Below are 22576 nucleotides of genomic sequence, written 5' to 3' on the forward strand. Positions count from 1 at the left end.
AGCGGCGGTGGTAATGTTGACTGTTGTCGCTAGAGTGCCAGGGCTGAATTTATGTCTTAGCCCCGCCCTGGGTGGTTGTCTCCAGCCGCGTACGGTCTGGCCTGTGCTCGCACCACAAACGGTCCGCGTTGTCTCGCGAGGTTTCACGAAGTTTCCGGTGTTGTGTATGTTCCTGGAAACATGGCGGTCAGCATCCGCGGCCGTCCGATCCGAAGTCTTAGGATGCGAGGTAAGCTTCAAATACTTGCCCCTACATAATATTTATAAACTTTGAATAGTAAATTACTATTTTCTCTACTTTCTGATGACTTCGATGTGCTGCCTTACAATGCCCCCGTGCTCTCTTTTTGACAGGTCGGAATGACAGCGGGGAAGAGAACGTACCGCTCGATCTGACCAGAGGTAAGCAGAACTGGTTCACAAACGGAATGAAAGCGCTTGTTGTAAAAATGAATGTTAGCTTTACTTTAAAGCAATTTGTGTTGATTAATTGACTGCAACATTGCTTATAATACGTTCTCCTGATTATACTAATGGGTTATTTAATTATTTGATAAACAGCTTGCCGAATTTCAAGGAACACCAAAGAGGCGTAACGCGTTAGCTAACGTCAGCAGCTATCCGAGTCAAGATGACGCTTCTGTGTTGTTTTGATTAGTGGGCTAGCTAGCTAGTAGCCTACTAGCTATAGCTATACACCGTAGCTTTGTGTTGTTATAAGTGTGACTAAGATGACTCTTACTTACGTAGTTAGCTACCGATGTAAGCTTATAACTAGTTACTTATAAGATGTGTGTCTCTCAATGGCTTCAAATACAATTCTATAGACTTATGTTTATACTACTAGCTAGAGATGCAAAATCCTCTCATATACGATGCATAAATGAATCGTTTATGCATACAACAGAGTTTAGCACATGCAGCCCTACAAAGCCTAAGGCAAACTACAAATCTTGTCAGAAATCAGTAGTACATTACCTGATTTCATGTAGTGTTGTTCCCTGACACAACAACAAGCCCGCTGATCTGAATCTAACACCGTGACATTCCATTGTAGTGATGGTTTATCACTCGCTTGATCCAGTACATCCAGTACTGTCCCAGATACCGCCTCCCCCAGGCTAATGTCACGAGTGTCTGTGAACAATTGTAAACAGACCAATATGCATTTATCAATCATGTTATGGTAAACAACTGCATTCAAGTTTTCCTGGGCAATTTATGACTGAGCTCCTTCCTCACAGAGGGAGTGCATGTAAAAATCTACCCAGAAATCCCAGTCCTTAACAGCGTTTCCTATCTAAGTGACCCATGAAGTAGCCTAAAGCAGCAGTCAATCTAAAAATGGTCACCAGTGAAATATAAAGATTGAATTATCTACAGAAAAACACAAATGTTTGCTCTGTCATTTGGAGGTGTGTTCTTTTTAAGAAATCAATTTTAATTAAGTAATATGGTATTTGCTTGTGTGTTCAGGGCTCCAGACTAACATTTTCCCCTGGTGCCATATTTGTAGACCAAGATAAATTCAGAAATGTTATTAGATTTAATGTTTAGATTGGTGTTCTTTGCATCTGTTATTAAGATACAATGGCATTGGTATAAAGGTCTCGGTTTTTGTTAAGAACGCAATCTAGGCGAGACCTAATAGAACAATTGTAGAGACAAGATTATTATTGGGTTGTTTTAACTAGTATGATATTACATTTTTGTAAATGTTTTGTGCTTTGGCATTCTAGATTTTAACATCGCCTGCATGAAATAGTGATGGGTCCAACTCTTTTTAGGTACTCATATCTTTGAATCATTCAGTGGAAAGAAAATAATCTTTTGAATAATTATTCAAGTCAGTAAACTTTGGACCTACTGCCAGCGAACGATAAACTGAAAACTCAAGTGATGATTCTACTTTATAATAGGAGGCTATTGACATGTTTTACACTGGTCAACATGAGGTTTAAACAAAGCACACTGCATTTCTAAAACGAATGATTTGTAGACTTACTGCACATTAATAACAAGGTCATTGACAGGTTTTCCCTGTGTTATGATCCGTTCGTGTCACATTGGCTCCAGGAGTGATGTCTGTTAGAATGCAGCCGGGAATCGTTTGCCCACCGACCTAATTCACACGTCAACCGGAGGCTTGTCGGGAGGAGGGCTGAGTGACTCAGACAGCTGCCACACGCACAACTTGTGAAGTAGACATGAGTAAAGAGTTGGACAGGAATGATTCCCCTTGTTGCTGGGCCAAATCATTAAACCAAAAAAAAGAGTGTTTTTGAAGGATGAACTTTTGCGACCAATTAAAATGGAAATGCCATGAAAACTGGTCTCCAATGTTTGTTTTAGCCTAATCAATCGCAGCATGGCTCAACCTGTGTGAAGTCAAATAGCCGTACGTTCTCACTCTGTTAATCGTCGTTTACCGCCCCGGTCTGTCTGTGATTAAATAGAATTTAGAAATGAGATAGTTAAATGTGTCCATGTGCGTACATCATTTAGACATTCTGCGGTGGTTGGGTGAACGGAACACACATGCCTTATATTTACAACAGGGTACATTGGTTTGACTGGCTTAAACAATCCTTATTAAATTCAGTATTCCTCGAATCTCAACAGGCTTTGTGATGTTTTCGATTGTACTGTAACTCCCTTCTCTTTCACAGAACCCTCTGACAACTTGCGTGAAATTCTTCAGAATGTCACCAAACCGCACGGTGTCAGCAACATGCGAAAACTGGGCCACCTGAACAATTTCGTAAAGGTATTACTGGTTTATGTAATCATGGTAACGGCGACTGACCCTATGACCTGTGTGATTTAGCCCTGTGCAGTGCCCTGAACTGACCTGGTTGCCGCGTCTGTCTTCACATCCACACACCTCTGTGTGCAGCCGCTGACCGCTCCTTTGCCCTCTGGCCAGTAGGTGGGAGCTAGTAGGTGGGATGAGCTAGCTGGGTTTGGCTTTGTGGTGCCGACAGTGGGGTCGGGTGGGGTGGACACCCGTTCCACATGTCACTGTCGTAATCTCAAGAGCATCAGCAGAACCTGAGATTTCCTGCTTCCACTTGGTGGTGTTGGTGTTGGTGGTGTTTTGAAATTAGCGGGTGTGGTCTCTGTTTTTCAATGTTAACTTTCTCCAATGACATGCCTAATATTCAGATGGCCACATCACTGTAATGCCCACTTTCACCAGGCTGATGGAAAACGTGGTTAAATTGTATGATGACTTTATGAAAGGTGTCGAAGAGAAAGGTTATATTCTGCCCTGATGGTTTGGTAACATTATTGTACAATCTTAGACTAGGTCTGTCCTTTCCAAATGCTCTTCTGGAGCACAGATGGTTTCACAATAAAAAATGTTGTCCCTGAATTGGACAAACTTTATCAGTTAGTCAAGACCTTGTGATGGTTGAGTTACTGAGTCAGGGATAAGAGTGTTAAATTACTTGTGTGCCAGTTCAGCACTGTAATGTGCTGCTTTCCCAGAGACGGACGTTGAGAAACCCTGGATTAAAGAGATGTGTAGCAAAAGCTACAGTTGGTCTGACCTGTTGTAAATAGCAAAAACTGAGACATAACTCTGTGTGTGTACACCTGAATCTGTTTACCACTGGATCTCTGCATGTACACCTGACTCTGTTTACCACTGGATCTCTGCATGTACACCTGACTCTGTTTACCACTGGATCTCTGCATGTACACCTGACTCTGTTTACCACTGGATCTCTGCATGTACACCTGACTCTGTTTACCACTGGATCTCTGCATGTACACCTGACTCTGTTTACCACTGGATCTCTGCATGTACACCTGACTCTGTTTACCACTGGATCTCTGCATGTACACCTGACTCTGTTTACCACTGGATCTCTGCATGTACACCTGACTCTGTTTACCACTGGATCTCTGCATGTACACCTGACTCTGTTTACCACTGGATCTCTGCATGTACACCTGACTCTGTTTACCACTGGATCTCTGCATGTACACCTGACTCTGTTTACCACTGGATCTCTGCATGTACACCTGACTCTGTTTACCACTGGATCTCTGCATGTACACCTGACTCTGTTTACCACTGGATCTCTGCATGTACACCTGACTCTGTTTGTTTACCACTGGATCTCTGCATGTACACCTGACTCTGTTTGTTTACCACTGCAGTGAAGATGAGAGTGAGTGGTGTCAATGCTTGTGTCTCCTTTTAAGGATTCCAGGGCTTTGACCTAATTCCCCCGATCAAGTGTCACTTGCCTTGCTAACCCTTCACACCCCCTCCTGCTTGTTGGTTTCTTCTGCTGCCCAGAACAGGCGCTTAAGATGTGAGAAAGGTGGTTTTGTCTCTTTGGCCATCTTGTGTACCACGTGTCTCCAGTGGTGAGAGCGTGGTGCTTAATACCAGGGCTCGGTGATGTATCGTTGAATACCTAATTTCTTTGCTAGGAGAGACTTCTTCCCTTCCCACCTCCTTTGTAGGCCATGTTTGTGCAGCCACTTTTTGACCGTTGACACATGGACTTGAGCAGGGATTGTGTCTGTAGACCTCTTGATGTTACCCTGGGGTCCTTAAAGACTTGTATGAGCGTCTTTCGTCAGGTTGAATTTGGAAGGACTACCTGTCCTATGTCGATTGCCAGTGGTCTGGACTTTTTCTCGTAGTTGATTGGTTGGATATTGCATTGTTTGGAATTTGGTCTGGTGCTATAGGTGCTATTAAGTCTGGTCCTCTGTCTCTTTCAGCTACTAATCAGCATTGGCCACTGCGAGGAGAAGTTTGGGTTTACATATGAAGAAATTATCATCTGGTAAGTTGGCCCTTGCTGGTGTGACCTTGAACACTTTAAATGGCCTTTAGCTACATTTTTATCCAAAAGCTTCCATAATTCTTTTTTTTTTTTAAAGCACTAACTAGAAGTGAATGGTAATTGTAGTCATTATCTTTGGGTGAATCTGCGCGTGTACAGTCTTTGTTAGAATATTGCCATTGCCATGTAGTGTCAGTCTCAGCTGTGGTTCTGTGTCCCTCCCCAGCCTGCGGTTAGCCCTGCTGAACGAGGCCAAGGAGGTACGCGCTGCGGGCCTAAGGGCTCTGAGGTACCTCATCAGAGATAGCAGTGTGCTGCAGAAGGTCCTCAGGCTGCAGGTGGACTACTTGATATCCAGGTGAGAGCTCTGTCACCTCACCAACCTGCCATAGGCCAACACTGGGGCCGTACCTTTAGTTGTAATGGTTGATGTAGAAATGGTTCTCACAGCCCGCTTGTTAAGGGCCTCTGACCGGAGGACCACTGGGGAGGCTCCTGAAAAATGATCTAGCCCCAAATGATGGTCATACCCGTAGCAGGCACTCATACCCGTAGCAGGCGCTCATACCCGTAGCAGGCGCTCATACCCGTAGCAGGCGCTCATACCCGTAGCAGGCGCTCATACCCGTAGCAGGCGCTCATACCCGTAGCAGGCGCTCATACCCGTAGCAGCTGTGTACAGTCATGATGAAATGGATCCGTGAAAAAACCTGCGCGTCAGTGGATCCTCAGACCACCGCAGACAACAGTGGGTGCTGACTGCTATTGGACGATATCACCTGAGTCATGGCCTTGTACGAGGCCCTATGTCTACGTAAGGTCTAAATTATAATCCTCTTTTGCCCGTCAACTGAATGTTTCTGAGTTACCAAGTTCCAGTATTGACTTGAATCTGTTTTAAAATCTATGACAAGACTTGAAAGTTAATTGCTGTTTAACCGTGATCCCCAACAACTCCAGAGAGCCTGAATGGAAAGAATATAACACAATCCACGTGTGCAAATCTTTTAGAGACTTACCTAAGGAGACTCACAAATGTAAACTCTGCCAAATGTGTTTCTAACATATACTGACTCAGAGAGGTGAATATGTGTCTAATCAGTGTATATATATATATATAATTTCATTTTTTTGTTTATACTGTATTTAACCAAGGTTAGGACTTTACTTCCATTTTGACATTATGAAGGTAATTGGCTAAATAAAATAAAGACATTTTTAAAGTGGGTGAAAACTTCTGTAATCTGCTGTTTATAACATGCCGTGATCTCAGACCCCTGTGAGTTGTGATCTGGTCCTTAATCTCATACCCTTGTGTTTTGTGTTGTGATCTGATACCCCCATGTGTTGTGATCAGGTGCATTGACATTCAGCAGAGCAATGAGGGAGAGAGGACTCAGGCCCTTCGACTGGTCAGAAAGGTAAGAGAGCCTGCTGTCTTCATATGACATTTCTTCTTTAATTATGGTAACTATATTGTCATTATTACATAGTAAATACCTATTACCTTTCCACTGCATCTTTACTTCTTGGGTGTTCGGCTGCCTGGTAGTTGTATGTTAATTGCCAACCCATTCTAGTAGTGTAGGTCAAGAATAGGCTATTATTTCATCATCTGGGGTGACATGAGCACGTGTAAAGTTTGCAGATCTCTGCTGTTCGCTGCCAAAGTTAACACACACACACACTTCAATTAACAATGAAAACGTATACAAGGAATACTGTGGCTGCCCAAATACCCCAAACATTTTTCAACCAGGATTTCTTTTTAACCCTATTTGAATGCACCGCTGAGGTCATTCTACACTGGCTTAGATGTCTAATCTGACAGAAGGCCAAAGCTGGTTGAAACGTAGCGACATGGCAGTAGCCCACAGCCCAGGTTGTTTTGCCTCTTCCAGCTCGTGGCCTGTGTCCTGTCCGGTGAGTGGGGCTTAGCCGGAACGCTGTACTCAGTGGATAATATCCCACCACCTGGAAAAGGCACACAAACTGCAAACCAAGTGCTATAACCTGTGTTGTGTGTGTGTGTGTGTGTGTGTGTGTCTCCATCCCTGAAGATGATCACGGTGAATGCCCTGCTGTTTCCCAGCTCTGTCACCAACTCTCTGATCGCCGTGGGAACAGACGGGCTGCAGGAGCGGGACCGCATGGTGCGCGCCGCCATCGCCATCGTCTGTGAACTTGGTGGGTGGAGCCCCCGCTTGCCTCACTGAGGGGTTTGGGAGTTCCGACACGCGGTGTTGAGTCACTCTGTCTCTGTGTCTCCGCGTGCAGCGCTGAAGAACCCGGAGGTCGTGGCCCGGAGAGGCGGCCTCAGCACCATCCTAAAGAGCGTCATCGACTGCCAGCTGAGCCGCATCAACGAGGCCCTGATCACCACCGTCCTCCACCTGCTCAACCATCCGCACACCCGGCAGTACGTGCGCAACGACGTGGAGCTGGAGGTAGGCACGGTCACCGCCAAGACGCACGGCCTGGTCTGCCCCAATCACCGGGGTTTGGTCAGACTTCTGGTTCAAGTTTCAGTATCAGGTTTAAAACGTTTATTCGTCAAAATGCACCGAACGACACAGCGTCATTTTGCACAATGGAATTCATGTGACGTGGCACCCGACGAATATGTGGTGAGATAATCTATACCGCAAAAATACAGCAATAATTTACATAAACTAGCAGCAGTTTAAAGAGAGTTCCATAAACTAGCAGCAGTTTAAAGAGAGTTCCATAAACTAGCAGCAGTTTAAAGAGAGTTCCATAAACTAGCAGCAGTTTAAAGAGAGTGCCATAAACTAGCAGCAATCTGGGAAGTAATATTGAACATTATAGATATGGCAGGTTTGGCAGTAATATGCATAGCAATGTAAACCAGCCGCAATTTGGTAGAATTATTGAATATTATAGATGCATATGAGTGTAATACGCTTATGAATGGTGACTTAGCATGCTACAACTACATAATGAGAATTAATTAAAAATAAAGCTACAGTATGTGTAGTAGTATTGAATATTATAGGAATGGCAATAATATATCTGGTTCTGAGACACACACAGTCACAATACATGGGCATTCTTTCCTCATTTCCAGGATATGTGAAAATAATTGGTCATTTAGATATCGTATTATGTTTCTATGGGGCACTGCCTTTTTACTTGTAGTTCCCCCGTTCAGTCCCAGTGGGCAGGCAGAGGTCAGGGTGGTGTGGACTGAAGAGCTCAAGGCTGAGAGCTATACCAACCCCGGGCGGTCTCTCTCCCAGGGAGATCAGAGTCATACGTATCATCAGCCCTGGGTGGTCTCTCTCTCCAACACATCCTGTCTGTGTCACCTCCTTCATTCCTGCTGTACCGCAACAATTGGCTGAATACAGATCAGAAATGTGATTCATTAGCATCACACTTTCGGAAATGCTTTGTTGTTTGTAACATTTCAGAATGGCATTATTTTACAGTGTTCCCATGTATGATATGATTACATGATTTGCCCTTAAATGATGTAAATGACAACATGGCAAGGTTTATGTTTTTTAAATAGTGCTTTTAAAAGTCCTTTTTTATATTTGTCATTTAGCAGATGTTCTTATCCAGAGCCACTAACAGTTTATTGATCTGAAGGTATCTAATAGAGACACCATTCACTCAGTTTATTGATCTGAAGGTATCTAATAGAGACACCATTCTGTCTTGGTAGTTAACATGTTTTCCACTGACTGGCTTTCCACAAAGTCAGTGTTCTTAACAGTCAGTGTTTGTAGAAAGTCCAGGTTGTTTCTAGTTGTCAGTGTGTTTATGAACTTGTGTGTTCTGTTCTGTCTTTCAGCAAATCCTGGCACCTTTCACAGACTTCCACTACCGACACAATGCAGACACAGCAGAGAGTCAACTCAAGTAAGTGTGGGTGTGTGTGTGTGTGGGTGGGTGTGTGTGTGGGTGTGTTGAGTGACATGTGTTTATGTCAGTTATATTGTTTGTGTGTCCAGGGAGGACCGCGAGGCCCGTTTCCTGTCCAGTCGGATGGCTATAGTAGCTGCCTTCCGTTCCTGGTCTGGTGAGCCTCTTCCAGCTGTTTGTTTAGTTTGGCCCGGCTGGTGCATCACGGCTCATTGTGATTTCAAACATATTGCTAGTATTTGTTTAATGCCACAGGATTTAAATGGGTGCGTAAACATCCCTGAGTATATTCACTTTTGCAGCTAGTGTCACGTCATTTGTTCTGTGTGTCTGTCATGTCATTTAATGGTCCACTGTCTCCATGGCAATCCAGGGATTATTAACCTCTGTCGGACCGGGAACTCTGGCATCCAGTCCCTGATTGGTCTGCTGTGTATACCAAATATGGAAGTTAGGGTGAGTACTGGCATATGAGAAGCCACTCACGCTCCACGTCAATCAAGTCACATTTAAGCGTCTGTTTCTTTGCGTTTCTGACCTCTTCTCCATGCCCCCTGCAGAAAGGCTTGATGGAGGTGTTTTATGAGATCTTCAGGTTACCTCTCCCCATTGTTACCCAGGACTTTGCCGAAGCGCTGCTAAGTGTGGGTGAGTGGTATTGACAGGCCTCCTTTCTTCATCTAATGCCATTTCCGTGTACGTTTCTCAGCCGTTCACGTACCGAGAACAGCGGGGTTGAATTGTGTCGTTTGTCCCCCGTAGACCCCAGCAGATGCCAGGACAGCTGGCGACTGTCTGACGGCTTTGTGGCAGCGGAGGCCAAAGTCATCCTTCCTCATAGAGCCAGGTCCAGGTAACACATGATTAACCCACATCCATACTCCCAGTTTGAACCCGGCGCTGCCTCTGGTACCCATGTACTGCTGCAGCATGGGCTCCAATCCGCCGTGCTGATCTTTCAGCAGAAACGTTCTTCTCTGCCTTTCCACACTTGTCCTGTCCAATAAAATACGACGCACCCTGTTAAACTGTGAATGGGGACCTGTAAGAACCAACACCCGGGTCCTTGCTGTGTGTTCTGGGGCTGACCTGGATGTCCGTCCTCCTGTGCATTTCAGACCTGACCTGATGGAGAACTACCTGGCCTTGGTGCTGTCGGCCTTCATCTCCAGTGGCCTGCTAGAGGTATGACACACACCCGGCCCAGAAATGTGGACGCAATTTCAGTCAGCATAAATGTCCTTTCTGTCTCTCCTTTCGTCCTCCTCTTCCTTATCCTCCTCGTCTTCCTCGTCTCTCCTCTAGGGTCTAGTGGAGGTGGTGACCAGCAGCGAGGACCAGGTATCGGTCCGAGCCATCATCCTTCTGGGAGAACTGCTGCACATGGTAATCCACAGGGTTTCTAGTGTTTCTCCGTCCTGTCTGGTTTTGCTGTGGATCAGTCGGAAGACACCAATCTAATAAGAGTTACATTTCCAGGGCTGTGAATAAACTGATTGTTTGGATGTTTGCTTCTCTGTTCACTTGTTTTTCTGTAGGCCAACACCATCCTCCCTCACTCCCACAGTCATCATCTACACTGTCTGCCCTCCCTCATCAACATGGCTGCCTCTTTTGACATCCCCCAGGAGAAACGGCTGTGAGTACAAACACACACACACACACACCAACATAATCACTGCACTCTATAAAAATGTCAAAGGGAGTGAATAAATCTTTGTGTATTTGTAGACGGGCGAGTGCAGCAGTCAACCACTTAAAGCGTTTCCATGACAAGAAGAAGCAAGGACCCAAACCCCATAGCCTATATCTGGACCACATCGTCCGCCAGTCTGCGTCCAGCCACCACCGGAGGGAGACACACACACGCTTACACAGAGACATCTACGCTATCAAGGTATGATGCGCGCGCGCACACACACACACACACACACACACACCCTTTGTCATCAAGGTTTTGGTTTGTTTTTCGCCTTTAGCCCCCAAATCCCTCCGAAGCAACGTTGATTTAATGTGTGTGTGTGTTGTAGGACACAGAGGAAGCCCTGATGTTAAACCTGCGAGACAGTCAGATCCTCAACCACAAACAGAACCTGGACTGGAACTGGCTCCTCATCGCCACCATACTGAAGGTCAGCCACAGGTCCCCTGGAACACTGTCAAAGACTGTTTGGATGTGGACATTGAGGTCAGTTGGTTGGTCCGATCGGCACATCATTCAGGTGTTTGGTGTTTTCTCTTTCCCAGTGGCCCAACGTGAACCTCAGGAACAACAAAGACGAACAGATGCACAAGTAAGACCCGCCCCCGTCACTACAACTGACATGCTGAGCTGGACTGGTCTAAGGTGTCCCCCTTCTAACTGTCTGTCTGTGTGTGGACTAGGTTTGTGCGGAGGCTGCTGTACTTCTATAAACCCAGCAGTAAGCTGTACGCAGCATTGGAGTTGGACCATCCTAAAGCCAGACAGCTCACTGTGGTGGGATGCCAGTTCATCCAGTTCCTCATTGAGTCTGATGAGGTAAGGAAAGGAACGTGTGACAGTGAACGTATGTGTGGGACCTGGTTTTTGTTGTTGTTGTTGGTTTCACCGCAAAGGCAGGTTAAATCTTCCTGAGGTTTTTGTCACTGTTAATGTGGTGGGTGTTCTGTCCCCTCCCCCGCACACCAGGATGGCCAGGCGTACCTGGAGGAGCTGGTGAAAGACATGGTCGCCTGGCTGTCCTCAACCTCTGGTCTGAAGCCTGACCACTGTCTCCAGAGCAACGGACTGCTGACCACACTAAGCCAGCACTACTTCCTGTTCCTGGGGACCCTCTCAGCTAATCCGAATGCAGTTAAGCTGCTGGAGAAGTGCAGCCTCTTTCAGTGGTCAGTTCCACCTGCAGATTTCTTATTTAAACGTCAGCCTGGACTTAAACAGGATGAAAACGATCATTTGTTGGAATAACAGCAGTTTAGTTGTCTAGAAGAGTCAAATGAACAGGCTGAGTGCCTCTGTTAGCACTAATGTGACGCAGGTTCCTCCTGAATGTCTAGGTTCTGTGGAATAGTGTCAGGTTAAAAATAGCCCTGAATAATAATAATAATAAAGTTCTCCATTTGTGTTCCCTCTTCAGTTTGCTGAACCTGAGCTCTGTGAAGAACCAGGACGCAGTGTTGAAGCTGGCCGTGTCTACTCTGGACTACAGCAGAGATGGACTGGCCAGAGTCATCCTGTCAAAGATCCTCACTGCTTCCACTGATGTAAGGCAGTGGTTAAATGGATGGATAAGGTTCAACGTTGTGACGGATGATTGCTGAAACAGTCTTTTCCTCCCTGTGTGTCCATCCACAGGTATGCAGGTTGTATGCCACCAAGCATCTGCGTGTGTTGCTGAGGGCAGGGGTGGAGTTCTTCAGTAACTGGGGGATGGAGCTGCTGGTCACCCAGCTGCACGACCACAGCAAAGCTGTCTCCATGGAAGCCCTGGACATTCTGGACGAGGCCTGTGAGGACAAGGTGAGCCCAGGGCTGACGGAGGGAGGGGCCAGGGGCTGGCGGAGGGGAGAGCTGCTCTGGGACTCTCTTACTAACCACTTCCTGATGTCTGTTATGATCCCCAGGCTAATCTCCATGCTCTGATCCAGCTCAAACCAGCTCTGTCCCACCTGGGAGACAAGGGTCTTCTGCTGCTCCTCAGGTCAGTACACACTCAAACCAAACCGAATGCACTGAAATGCCAGTGTGCTGTGAGCTTGTGTTGTCCTCTAAACCCGTTGTCCTTTGTGCAGATTCCTGTCTATTCCAAAGGGCTTCTCTTACCTCAATGAAAGAGGCTACGTCAGCAAACAGTTGGAGAGATGGCAGAAGGTCTGAAGTCTCTTCCATTTATTTACCTTTAGCTGCTTATTTTGCATCAGCTAGTATTGGTTCATACAAAACACAGTGCAAAGGAATCACTCGCAGATAGGAAAAATGCAGCAACATAAAGTAATCAAAATCACATGGATATTTTACTTAAGTGTTTAAAACTCCCAATATACATATTACAGTGTAAATGTAATCCACTAAGGCAGTTTTCTCTGGTGACAGGAGTACAACCTGAAGTATGTAGACCTGATAGAGGAGCTGCTAAATGAGGCGTTAACTACCTACCGCAAACCTGTGGACGGAGACAACTACGTCAGACGCAGCAACCAAAGGTGAGACTGGATTCTTCAATAAGATGGACTGTGAGTGGACCCCAGCACTGGTCCCGTGAGTGGACCCCAGCACTGGTCCCGTGAGTGGACCCCAGCACTGGTCCCGTGAGTGGACCCCAGCACTGGTCCCGTGAGTGGACCCCAGCACTGGTCCCGTGAGTGGACCCCAGCACTGGTCCCGTGAGTGGACCCCAGCACTGGTCCCGTGAGTGGACCCCAGCTCAAACTCATGGATTTAGGGATGGATTTTAGGGATCATTGCCTTGACTTAAGTGGATGCTGGTGCTGTGAAGTCTACCTTCTCGCTCTCCGCAGCAAATAATCCATCTGATGGCATCATGAAAATGAAAAAGTTTTTTCCCCTCACAGTAGCTGAAAATAAGTACATTATCTTCATGTGTTATCTCGTTTGTAGGTTACAAAGACCAAATGTTTATCTTCCTGTGCACTTGTATGGCCAGCTGGTCCACGATAAGACAGGCTGCCACCTACTGGAGGCTCAGGTGAATGACTAAAGATATTTTCCTTCAGCCGTCCAGGTGTCTGTCTTTATTGTGAAAGATGTGTTTTTCAGTTTCTTACTGACTGTCTCATGCTCTCTCCCCACAGAGTGTGGTTCCTGACCTCAGCTACACGGTTCGCTCCCCGATGCTGGACAGCTGGGAGGGCATCAAACAGCTGAAGGCTGCTCTCTGGGCACTGGTCAGTCGCTCTCTGAACTCCTCAGATAACGCAGTGTTGTGGAAGTCACAGTACACGCACATGGCTGTTTCATAATGTGTTGGTATCGGCGATGTGCTCACTGATACCAAGCTGCGGTACCAAAGGAACTGTTCTGAGTAGCGGATACAGTCGGGGTCAGCTGACGTCATTCCCCCTGGTGGTGGTCTTAGTTTTGACTCTGGTCACTAGGGTCTGCTGTTGTTTAACTGTGTCAGTTTGTGTACGGTGAATGTGTGTCCGTCTCCAGGGTAACATTGGCTCATCAAACTGGGGTCTGAACCTGCTTCAAGAGGAGAACGTCATCCCGGACATCCTGGCCTTGGCTCAACACTGTGAGGTCCTGTCCATACGGGGGTAAGGGGACACCCCCATATTCACCCACACTACACACGTACTGAGAGGACGTCATACCTCTGTGTCTGGCGATACCACCTCCATACTGACCACTGACACAGAGCGGTACCTCGCTAACTGCTTCGCCGTGATGTCACTGTGACAGGCCTGCCACTTCCAAAGGCCACTGTGGCGGTCAAAACAACACCAGGTGTGTCCCAGGCAACATCCCCTTTCTAGTGGATGAGTTTCTAGTGGATGAGTTTCTAGTCAGAGTAATTGTCTCCCCCTCAGTGGCTGTCAGGTCGACAAGTTGGTCATATCAACAGATGTACAGGTCCTGGTAAGAACAGCCAACACACACACACTGGTTACTTGCTAGCGTTATCCTGACCATCTTATTTGGGTTCTCTGTCCTCCAGAACGTGTGTGTATGTGATCGGCGTGATGGCCAAGACACGGCAGGGCTGTGAGGTGTTGAAGCAGTACGGCTGGGACGCCGTCAGACACAGTCGCCGGACGCTCTGGCCCGTCACACCAGAGGAGGTGGAAACCCAGATGACGTCTGAACTTTCCTCCGTACCGAGCACACTCAGTCTCAACTCCGAGTCCACCAGCTCCCGGCACAATAGCGAGAGCGAGTCCCAGCCTAGTGAGTTAACCTTGACACCTCACTACTACCGCAAAGTTTCCCAAAATACCCCGGTTTTCCTTAATTTACCGGTTGGAAGAATTAAGGGAAGTAGAGAATAAGGAAAAAACCAGTGGATTTGAGGAAACCATTTTTGCTTCTCAAGTGCTCAGCAGTTTACCAGGGAGGGCAGGAATTATCTCTAGTGCTCAGCAGTCTACCAGGGAAGGCATGGATTATCTCTAGTGCTCAGCAGTCTACCAAGGAAGGCAGGGATTATATGATACGCGTCCTCAGGAGCACTTTGTTACTTTATCCTTGTAATACTCCTGCTGGATGTAGCATCTGTAGATGTTCTGAGGCAGGGAATTATTAGTGTGTTTGTGTGTGCCTGTCATGTATGTTATGTGATATGATAACCTCATGTTTTTCTGCGTCCTCAGACATGTACATCATGGATGATGACAGGTGTGAGATTTCAGACCAGTCGGACGACGCCTCCGTCCACCTGCGTTCTAAACCCGCCAAGGACCGCAGCCCGTTCACCATTCTGGCCTCCACTCGCTTCGTACGCAACCGCTTCCTCAACTCCCTGACCCTTCCCAACAAGAAACAGCGCTCCACCAGTGACCCCAAAGCCCTGGGCAGCAGCCGCACGCCCACCGAGCCCAAACCGGGGGGTCAGAGCCGGACCCGGACGTTGACCGAGCCCACCATGCACTGCTCGTCGCAGGGCGACGTGTTCATGCCCGTCTTCAACGGGAGAGGCACGGCCAAGAGCCCCACGGTCAGCCTGGAGACCTCCTTTGTGGGGAACAGGGACTCGGTGGGGGGGTCTGAGGAGCTCCTGGGAGAGACCGGGCTAGGCCAGGCTGGTGGAGGAGGGTCTGGTTTGGGCCTGGGTCCCGCAGAGCCCCCCTCCAGAGAGCAGAGTAGCCGGGAACGTCTAGCAGGCGGGGACGGCGGTTCTTCTTCCTCCGGCGGGGGTGGAGGGGGGGGCACCCAGTTTAAAAGCCGCAGCCAGAGCTTCAACACGGACACCACCACCAGCGGCATCAGCTCCATGAGCTCCAGCCCCTCCCGTGAGACCGCGGGGAACCCCGAGCAGCCCGAGCCCGACTCCTCGGACTGCGTCAGCCTCAACACGGTGGTCTCGGCCAAGACGGTCAAAACCACGTGCTCGCTCAGCCCGGCCCAGGACAACCACCTGCCCCTCTCCAAGTCCAGCTCCGTCTTCCTGGTCCCGCCCGGCTCCTCGCACACTCTCCCCCGCAGGGCCCAGAGCCTCAAGTCTCCCTCGGTGCCGACCATTAAGAGCCTGGCGGACTGCAGCTTGGTGTACACCAGCCCGCGCGACGCGCTAGGCTACGCTACGCTGCGGAGGCTGCAGCAGCAGAGGATACACCCCTCTCTGTCTCACAGCGAGGCGTTAGCGTCACCCGCCAAAGACGTGCTCTTCACTGACACCATCACCATGAAGACCGGAAGTCTTGACTCCAGGCTAATGCCGCGCAGGTAACTCAAGACACACCCGCAACCAATCGCTGTCTCTCTCTCTCAATACACAAACGTGTCTGCAAGGTTATCCCCCCACCCCCCCCACCGGCTCCTGGCTGTTATCTGTCGAGCCGTTTCCCATCGTCTGGTCTGTCTGGTCGATTCCATCTCCCACTGCTGTCTAATCATTCTCCAGTGTCCATTTGATTGGCTGTGTGTGCTATGAGGTCATTGACCCGTGTGTGTTGTGCCCAGCTCTGCCTGGGCTCCTGAAGGCTTCTTCCCCACGGCCCAGTCTTGGTCACAGGACCAGGAGAGGAAGACTGAGGTGGACTATCTTCGATTGTCTGCTAAGAGGGTCAGCTGTCCAGGCACCAGCCTTTCTGTCACTCAGCGCAGGCTGTCCAGAGCCTGTGTTTCTCGGTGGGTGGACCGTCCAGTAGTGTCCCCTGCCTACAACCCCTTTAAATACCGGGGTTGAATAGTGCTGTTTGGTCAGGTTGACCTAGAGAGTGTTAGATGTAGACTAGCAGTAGTGTGGTGTGCTGAGGTAATCTCTCTCTTGCTCTCTGCCTCTCTGCCTCTGTCGGTAAAGAGCAGTAACTGTGTGTGTGTGTGTGTGTGTGTGTCTGTGTGTGCGCGCTAGTTCAGAGCAGTGTGTCCATGCACATCTGCTGGTTCAGAGCAGTAACTGTGTGTGTGTCTGCTGGCGGTCTGTCAGGTTGTCTGCTAAGAGGGTCAGCTGTCCAGCTATCCAGCCACTCTGCAGGATGTCCATCTCTTTGCCTTGGTGGGTGGACCGACCTAACCCCTTCCCCCATAGAAACTCATAGTTTCACTTCTAGAGTAGTTTTACTCCTTTTCTAGAGTAGTTTTACTCCTGTTACAAAGTAACTGCTTGCGCTACCCAGTTCTATAGATGCTACTGTAGACTTGGTGCATGTAAGATCCCATACATTTACTGTTCTTTTGTGCAGTTCTTTTTTTTATTTATTTTTATTCATATTTTTCATGACCTTTACTTCGGCCTGTCTGTCTTCCACATGTCTTTCTGCCACTTTCCTCCCCCTCCTGTCTCACCCCTCTAAAGGCGACATGTATCTTAGTGGTTCGTGGATCTGATTGTTAACTGAACAGTTGTTTGATCAAATCCCTAAACCAGCTGATGCCCCTGAGCAACAAAAACAAAAAGTCCAATGTGGCAGCGCCCTTCCCTGCAACTTTCAGATCTCGAGGGGTTGACATGGAAGTTACATTTCAGTTGTACCTTCTGTTCTACTGACAAGGAGAATAATGTAATCCTTGAGTTTGTCTCCTCTCTTTCCCTCCACCCAGCAGGTTTCTCAAGGCCTTGAGCTTTGCGTCTCTGGACAAGGAGGAGCTGCTGAGCCCCATCAACCAGAGCACTCTGCATCGCTGCTCATCAGTGCGCTCCATGGTGTCCAGCGCCACGTACGGATGTAATGATGACTACGTGGGACTGGCACTGCCCATGGACATCAACGACATGTTCCACATCCGAGATGCGCCCTACTTCCAACAGAGCACCAGCCCGCTCGCCGATGACAAGTGCACATTCTACTTTGGGGACTCCGACAGTAAGGAAGGACGGAGAGACAGAGGGCTGGATGGTGGTGAAGGGTAGAGACGGACAGAAGGCTGGATGGTGGTGAAGGGTAGAGACGGACAGAGGGCTGGATGGTGGTGAAGGGTAGAGACGGACAGAGGGCTGGATGGTGGTGAAGGGTAGAGACGGACAGAGGGCTGGATGGTGGTGAAGGGTAGAGATGGACAGAGGTGATAGTTTAATGTGAAGGGTAGAGACAGACAGGGGGCTAGATTGTGGTGAAGGGTAGAGATGGGCAGAGGGCTGGATGGTGGTGAAGGGTAGAGATGGGCAGAGGGCTGGATGGTGGTGAAGGGTAGAGATGGGCAGAGGGCTGGATGGTGGTAAAGGGTAGAGATGGGCAGAGGGCTGGATGGTGGTAAAGGGTAGAGATGGGCAGAGGGCTGGATGGTGGTAAAGGGTAGAGATGGGCAGAGGGCTGGATGGTGGTAAAGGGTAGAGATGGGCAGAGGGCTGGATGGTGGTAAAGGGTAGGGATGGGCAAAGGGCTGGAGGGTGGTGAAGGGTAGAGATGGCCAGAGGTGATAGTTTAATGTGAAGGGTAGAGACGGACAGGGGGCTGGATGGTGGTGAAGGGTAGAGACGGACAGAGGGCTGGATGGTGGTGATAGTTTAATGAGAAGGGTAGAGATGACACGACTCCAGTTCACTAGGTGTATGTGTGTTCTCTGTGTTGTGTAGGTGATGGTGGTTGTCCATACCCTCCTATCCCACTGCTGAAGCAGCAGTTCAGTATCTCTGAGCTGATGGCCAACAGAGAGAACAACCAGAACCACCCGGTGGGTCCCCAGGAGACGGGCCTCCAGGAACACACTGACCACAACTGTCTGTACTGCGTAGGAGCTACTGTACTGGGACACCACACACAGCCTCAGATCAACAACACACACACGCGCACTGGTGAGAACTCCCAAACACATGCAGTATTCTGAGAACATTATATGTAGGGGTGCCACAGCAAGCTTAGCCCATGCTACGTATTGCAGTTTCGGTGCGAGCCTTAGATGTGCCAGCATGTTTCAGGTGTTAGCATCTTCGTAGGCTACTTCCGTTAAGTAGCGGCGACGTATAGTTATAGTTTTATCAACAGCTTCTGTCCATCAGCGTTGTGGTCTACTGAAGAGCCAAAATGCTGCCAGAACGAAGCTGGATGATTCTACAATGTTAGTTTATCAATACCATCGGTCGCCATTGTAGAACTAGCTGTTCCTCCTCGAGTTTGGCTCACAGAACGACTGCTGGAAAAGCGCCAACAATGAATATTATTTTGATTACGATGTGTGCAAATGTTGTCATTTAAACAGCCTAATGTTCTTTTTCCGAGGCATTCAAGACAGCGTTGCTATTTCAATTTATTATTTTTATATATATATGTATTTATTCGGGTTCATGTGCAAACCCTAAAGAGGAATTTTGTCATCCCTCTTCTCACAGACTACATAGACTTTCCCTGGTCCAGTCAGACCAGCCATCGTCTGGAGATAATGCCTCAGTCCAAGTTCTCCGGAGTCTCTGGCTGCAGCGACGCTACTGTATCCCAGGAATCTGTCTGCAGCACCCCCACTCCGGATATTGTGCTGGGTACGTCCAACACACACAGCCTATATGCACTGTAAAAAAGTCCTCGTTAGATATGTGTGCGCGCATGTGAGAGATTCTGATTGGATAAAGTCCCTGCTGAAAAGCTTAGAACGTTTGAATTCAGAACGTTATGATTCTGGTGAAGAGGTTTGACTGCTCCGGCTGTGCTTGCCAGCTCTCTGACCGTCTGTTCTGTGGGTCAAGGTGGCAAGGCGCTGTCTGAAGACGGGCCGGCCTGTCGGGTCCTGCTGAGGAAGGAGGTCCTGAGACTTGTCATCAACCTCAGCTCTTCCGTGGGAACCAAGGGCCACGAGACGGGGCTACTGACGTAAGATGCGTTCGGAACAACCTCTCTCTGCGTGGAATGATGCCTGCCTGGACTAACCCGCTCCCTCTGTCCCTAGGATAAAAGAGAAGTTCCCCTATGCATTCGATGACATCTGTTTGTACTCTGAGGTGTCTCACCTGCTGGCCCACTCAATGTTCCGCCTGCCTTCCCGACGATTCATACAGGAACTCTTCCAGGATGTACACTTCATACCGGTAAGGTCCTCTTTGACCTCCCCACTCCTAGCCCCTCCCTTCAGGGTCGTCCTGTATACCTCTAACGTTGGGTCGCTGTAGGGTCCTAACACCACCGGTACGATTATGCCTCGTTTCCACTGGGTGTCAAACACTGGTGTTTTACCCCAAAGTCCAGATTATGCTCTGTTTCCGTTGAAAAGGACCGGTGCCAGTCGGGCAGTAGGCCGTGGTCGAGTAGCCCGGCTCTCTTTTGGTGCCAAGCCGCGGACTTTAGGACTTAGAGAGTGGAGTTTGTGGGTTGAGACAACGCTGCATTTTGTGCAATTCAAGCAGTGACGTGTTTCATTTGCTTAGTCTTAGGCTTCTCGTGACGGGTTTAATCCGATCTAACAAACAGATCCCTGTCAAAATAAAGGAAATAAAGCTACAGTACAGGGAAGCAAAGACTCATAACGGCAAGAGTTGGAACGACCGAAGGTGATACGATGCCATTGACTCAATAGAAGTACAGAGCAGTGAGACTCCATATAATAAACAAACTGAGCATGCCATTGTTTTTATTTTACTACCAGAACAATGTTGCCTTTTATTTTTCATAAGCCAAATCACGTTGATAGTTTACGCTTCTCTCCCCACCTGAGCGCCCCTTTAAGTCACTACGTCTAGACAACATGAGTATAATCACCGGTGTAGCCCGGGTACCGGAGTAAAGCCCGAGTAGAAATGAGGCATTAGATGGTTCTGTTGTAGGAGTTCCACCGTTCTGTGGTTAAGATGAGGAGGATCAGTACGCGGTACCGTATGTTGATTGTCAGAGGGGACACACACTCCTTTGCCCTTCTACTTCATTATCCATAATTACAACATGTAACCTCTGACCTCTCTTCAGATGTACGAAGAAGCAGAAGCGATCCTGTCGAAGCCTCCGAAGCCTGTCAGGGTGAATATAGACCCTCCTGCAGAGTCCTGATGGGCCTTGTTCTTGTCTCTCCCCGCTGTTTAGACAAACTGCATTGCCCCCCCCCCCCGACCCATCAGCCCTCACATTATGTTTTAGACAGTGACAGAATGAGAAACTGGAGGGATGGAGACAATGACAGAGCTTAGGACAGAGGGAGCATGAATGAGAGGATGTTAAAAATAGAGTAAAGGGGTATTCTCCCTCAAGTCGCTTCAGAAAGATGTCTGTGAACAAATGAAACATGACACGCCTAGTCCTGTTTCGGCCTGTGGCCGACAGGGGGAGCGGTTTTACCAAATATGTTTTTGCCAACGCACAAGCCTGAGTGAGGGACAGCAAAGTGGACTGACTCATCACGGACCTGAACACGAGCTGGATGAATAACGACGGAGACTTCAAACTTTTGCATTTGATGCATGCAGATTATGAAATGACAAGGGCGCGTTCATTCCATCGCAGTTAGTGCTGGACCCCTCTTCTCTGTATGGAAACACTACAGAAGGTTCTGGTAGCTTCCCTCAGTCTCGCCCTCCGTGGACGTTAGGGATGGCTGTGCTGTGATCCGACAACTGTATCACATCCAACCGCTTCTGATCAAAAGACTCATTCTGATTTAAACAAGTTTATTTTATTGTTTTCATTTATTTCTACAGAGCCCGTCTGACAATCAAACATCAGTAGTGTTGTTGTTCTTATTTAACGGTCACTCTCTTCTACAATCTGGACCCAGTGAACGTATTTGCTGTGGCTTGCTGTCCGTCAACCCCGACTGTAGTCTTCTGTCTGTGCATCTCTGGCCCTGGCCGGAAGGACCCTGACAATGGAAACGGCCAGGCTGTCTTTTTGGAGCTTTTCAAATACTGCCATGAAATACACTGGTACATACTGTGCACTGCTGTTGTGTCTGTCGTACCTGTTAAGAGAAGGGGCCACAGCGCCTCTTTCCAAACCCTACCTCTGTGCTTCGCTCTCACTGCATGTGCTGACGGCATGGCAAAGTCGTACTATCACATAATCATCGTCACTTTGTTTCTGGAAATAGATCGTTTAGTTTCATTGTCTTAAATCATAATAGGTTGTGGTCACTTGTTTGCAAACTGGGAAAAAGTAGTTGTCCCTAAATTTCACAATGCAATATCGCTGTCTATGATTGGCTGAGGCCAGGGTGATAATGTATGGATTGGCGTGAGGTTTCCATGGGAACAGGTTACTGTTTCTACTGGTTAAGTTTTGCTATTTTGCTGCTACACAAGTGGAATCATAGTGATGATTTATAAATCGACTGAGTGATGTCAGATCTATTTATTATATATCTGTACCATAGCAGAGTGTGAGTGAGAGAAGAGAAGAAAAATAAGTTATTTATATTTTTTCCTTGAGACTGTATTATAATTTAAATTTTTGTTTTGTTGTTGCCTAAATCGTGGTTTTCCTTGTATAATGTGTACAGTGTGTTTTGGGGTATTGTTGACCTAAAAAAAAAAAAAAATCCTTACAAAGGGATAAATTGTTAATAAAAAAACAAAAATCATTAACTGCCCAAACAGAGTTCTTTCTTTCTTGTTTCTAACAGCCCAGGGGCCTGAACACCTATATAGGAGACACATCAGGTGTAATTATCAGATAACAGATTCTTGCTACAAACCTAGATGGTTCACTCAATTGCTGTTTATGTATGTACATCATTTAGGGGATCATGTTACCATCTACATTTCTATAACCCAAAATATTGTTTTTACAGCTGTTGAAAACTGGTTAAAAGTTAAAAGTCATTGGTGGAACATCTTTCATACAAAATGGTTTTCAATGAA

The 22576-nt window shown here is 47.7% G+C and overlaps 1 protein-coding gene across 4 annotated transcripts; it reads left to right on the forward strand.

The window, feature by feature from the left end:
- Window positions 1–22515, forward strand: rictora (RPTOR independent companion of MTOR, complex 2 a). Of its 4 annotated transcripts, XM_020052489.3 has the most exons (39): window positions 1–229; window positions 355–402; window positions 2670–2767; window positions 4747–4811; window positions 5038–5169; window positions 6169–6232; window positions 6872–6998; window positions 7089–7258; window positions 8632–8699; window positions 8792–8859; window positions 9076–9158; window positions 9263–9350; window positions 9465–9555; window positions 9821–9887; window positions 10008–10088; window positions 10241–10341; window positions 10434–10599; window positions 10733–10834; window positions 10950–10996; window positions 11088–11223; window positions 11374–11573; window positions 11822–11948; window positions 12040–12204; window positions 12309–12385; window positions 12477–12555; window positions 12778–12887; window positions 13303–13390; window positions 13497–13589; window positions 13858–13964; window positions 14366–14595; window positions 15018–16089; window positions 16327–16494; window positions 16793–16861; window positions 17410–17669; window positions 18380–18598; window positions 19133–19279; window positions 19484–19607; window positions 19684–19822; window positions 20694–22515. In XM_020052489.3, the coding sequence occupies exons 1-39, from the start codon at window positions 181–183 to the stop codon at window positions 20772–20774; spliced, it is 5406 nt and encodes a 1801-aa protein (XP_019908048.2). In that variant the 5' UTR covers window positions 1–180; the 3' UTR covers window positions 20775–22515. The 4 variants fall into 4 exon arrangements, with proteins under 4 accessions (XP_019908048.2, XP_010875023.2, XP_010875024.2 ...); XM_010876721.5 differs by lacking the exons at window positions 16327–16494; window positions 16793–16861 and having other exon boundaries at window positions 6–229; window positions 17407–17669; XM_010876722.5 differs by lacking the exons at window positions 16327–16494; window positions 16793–16861 and having other exon boundaries at window positions 6–229.
- Window positions 22516–22576: the final 61 nt, after the last annotated feature.

This window comes from Esox lucius, chromosome 13 (genome assembly GCF_011004845.1).
Source record: "Esox lucius isolate fEsoLuc1 chromosome 13, fEsoLuc1.pri, whole genome shotgun sequence".
NCBI classification, from domain to species: Eukaryota; Metazoa; Chordata; class Actinopteri; order Esociformes; family Esocidae; genus Esox; species Esox lucius.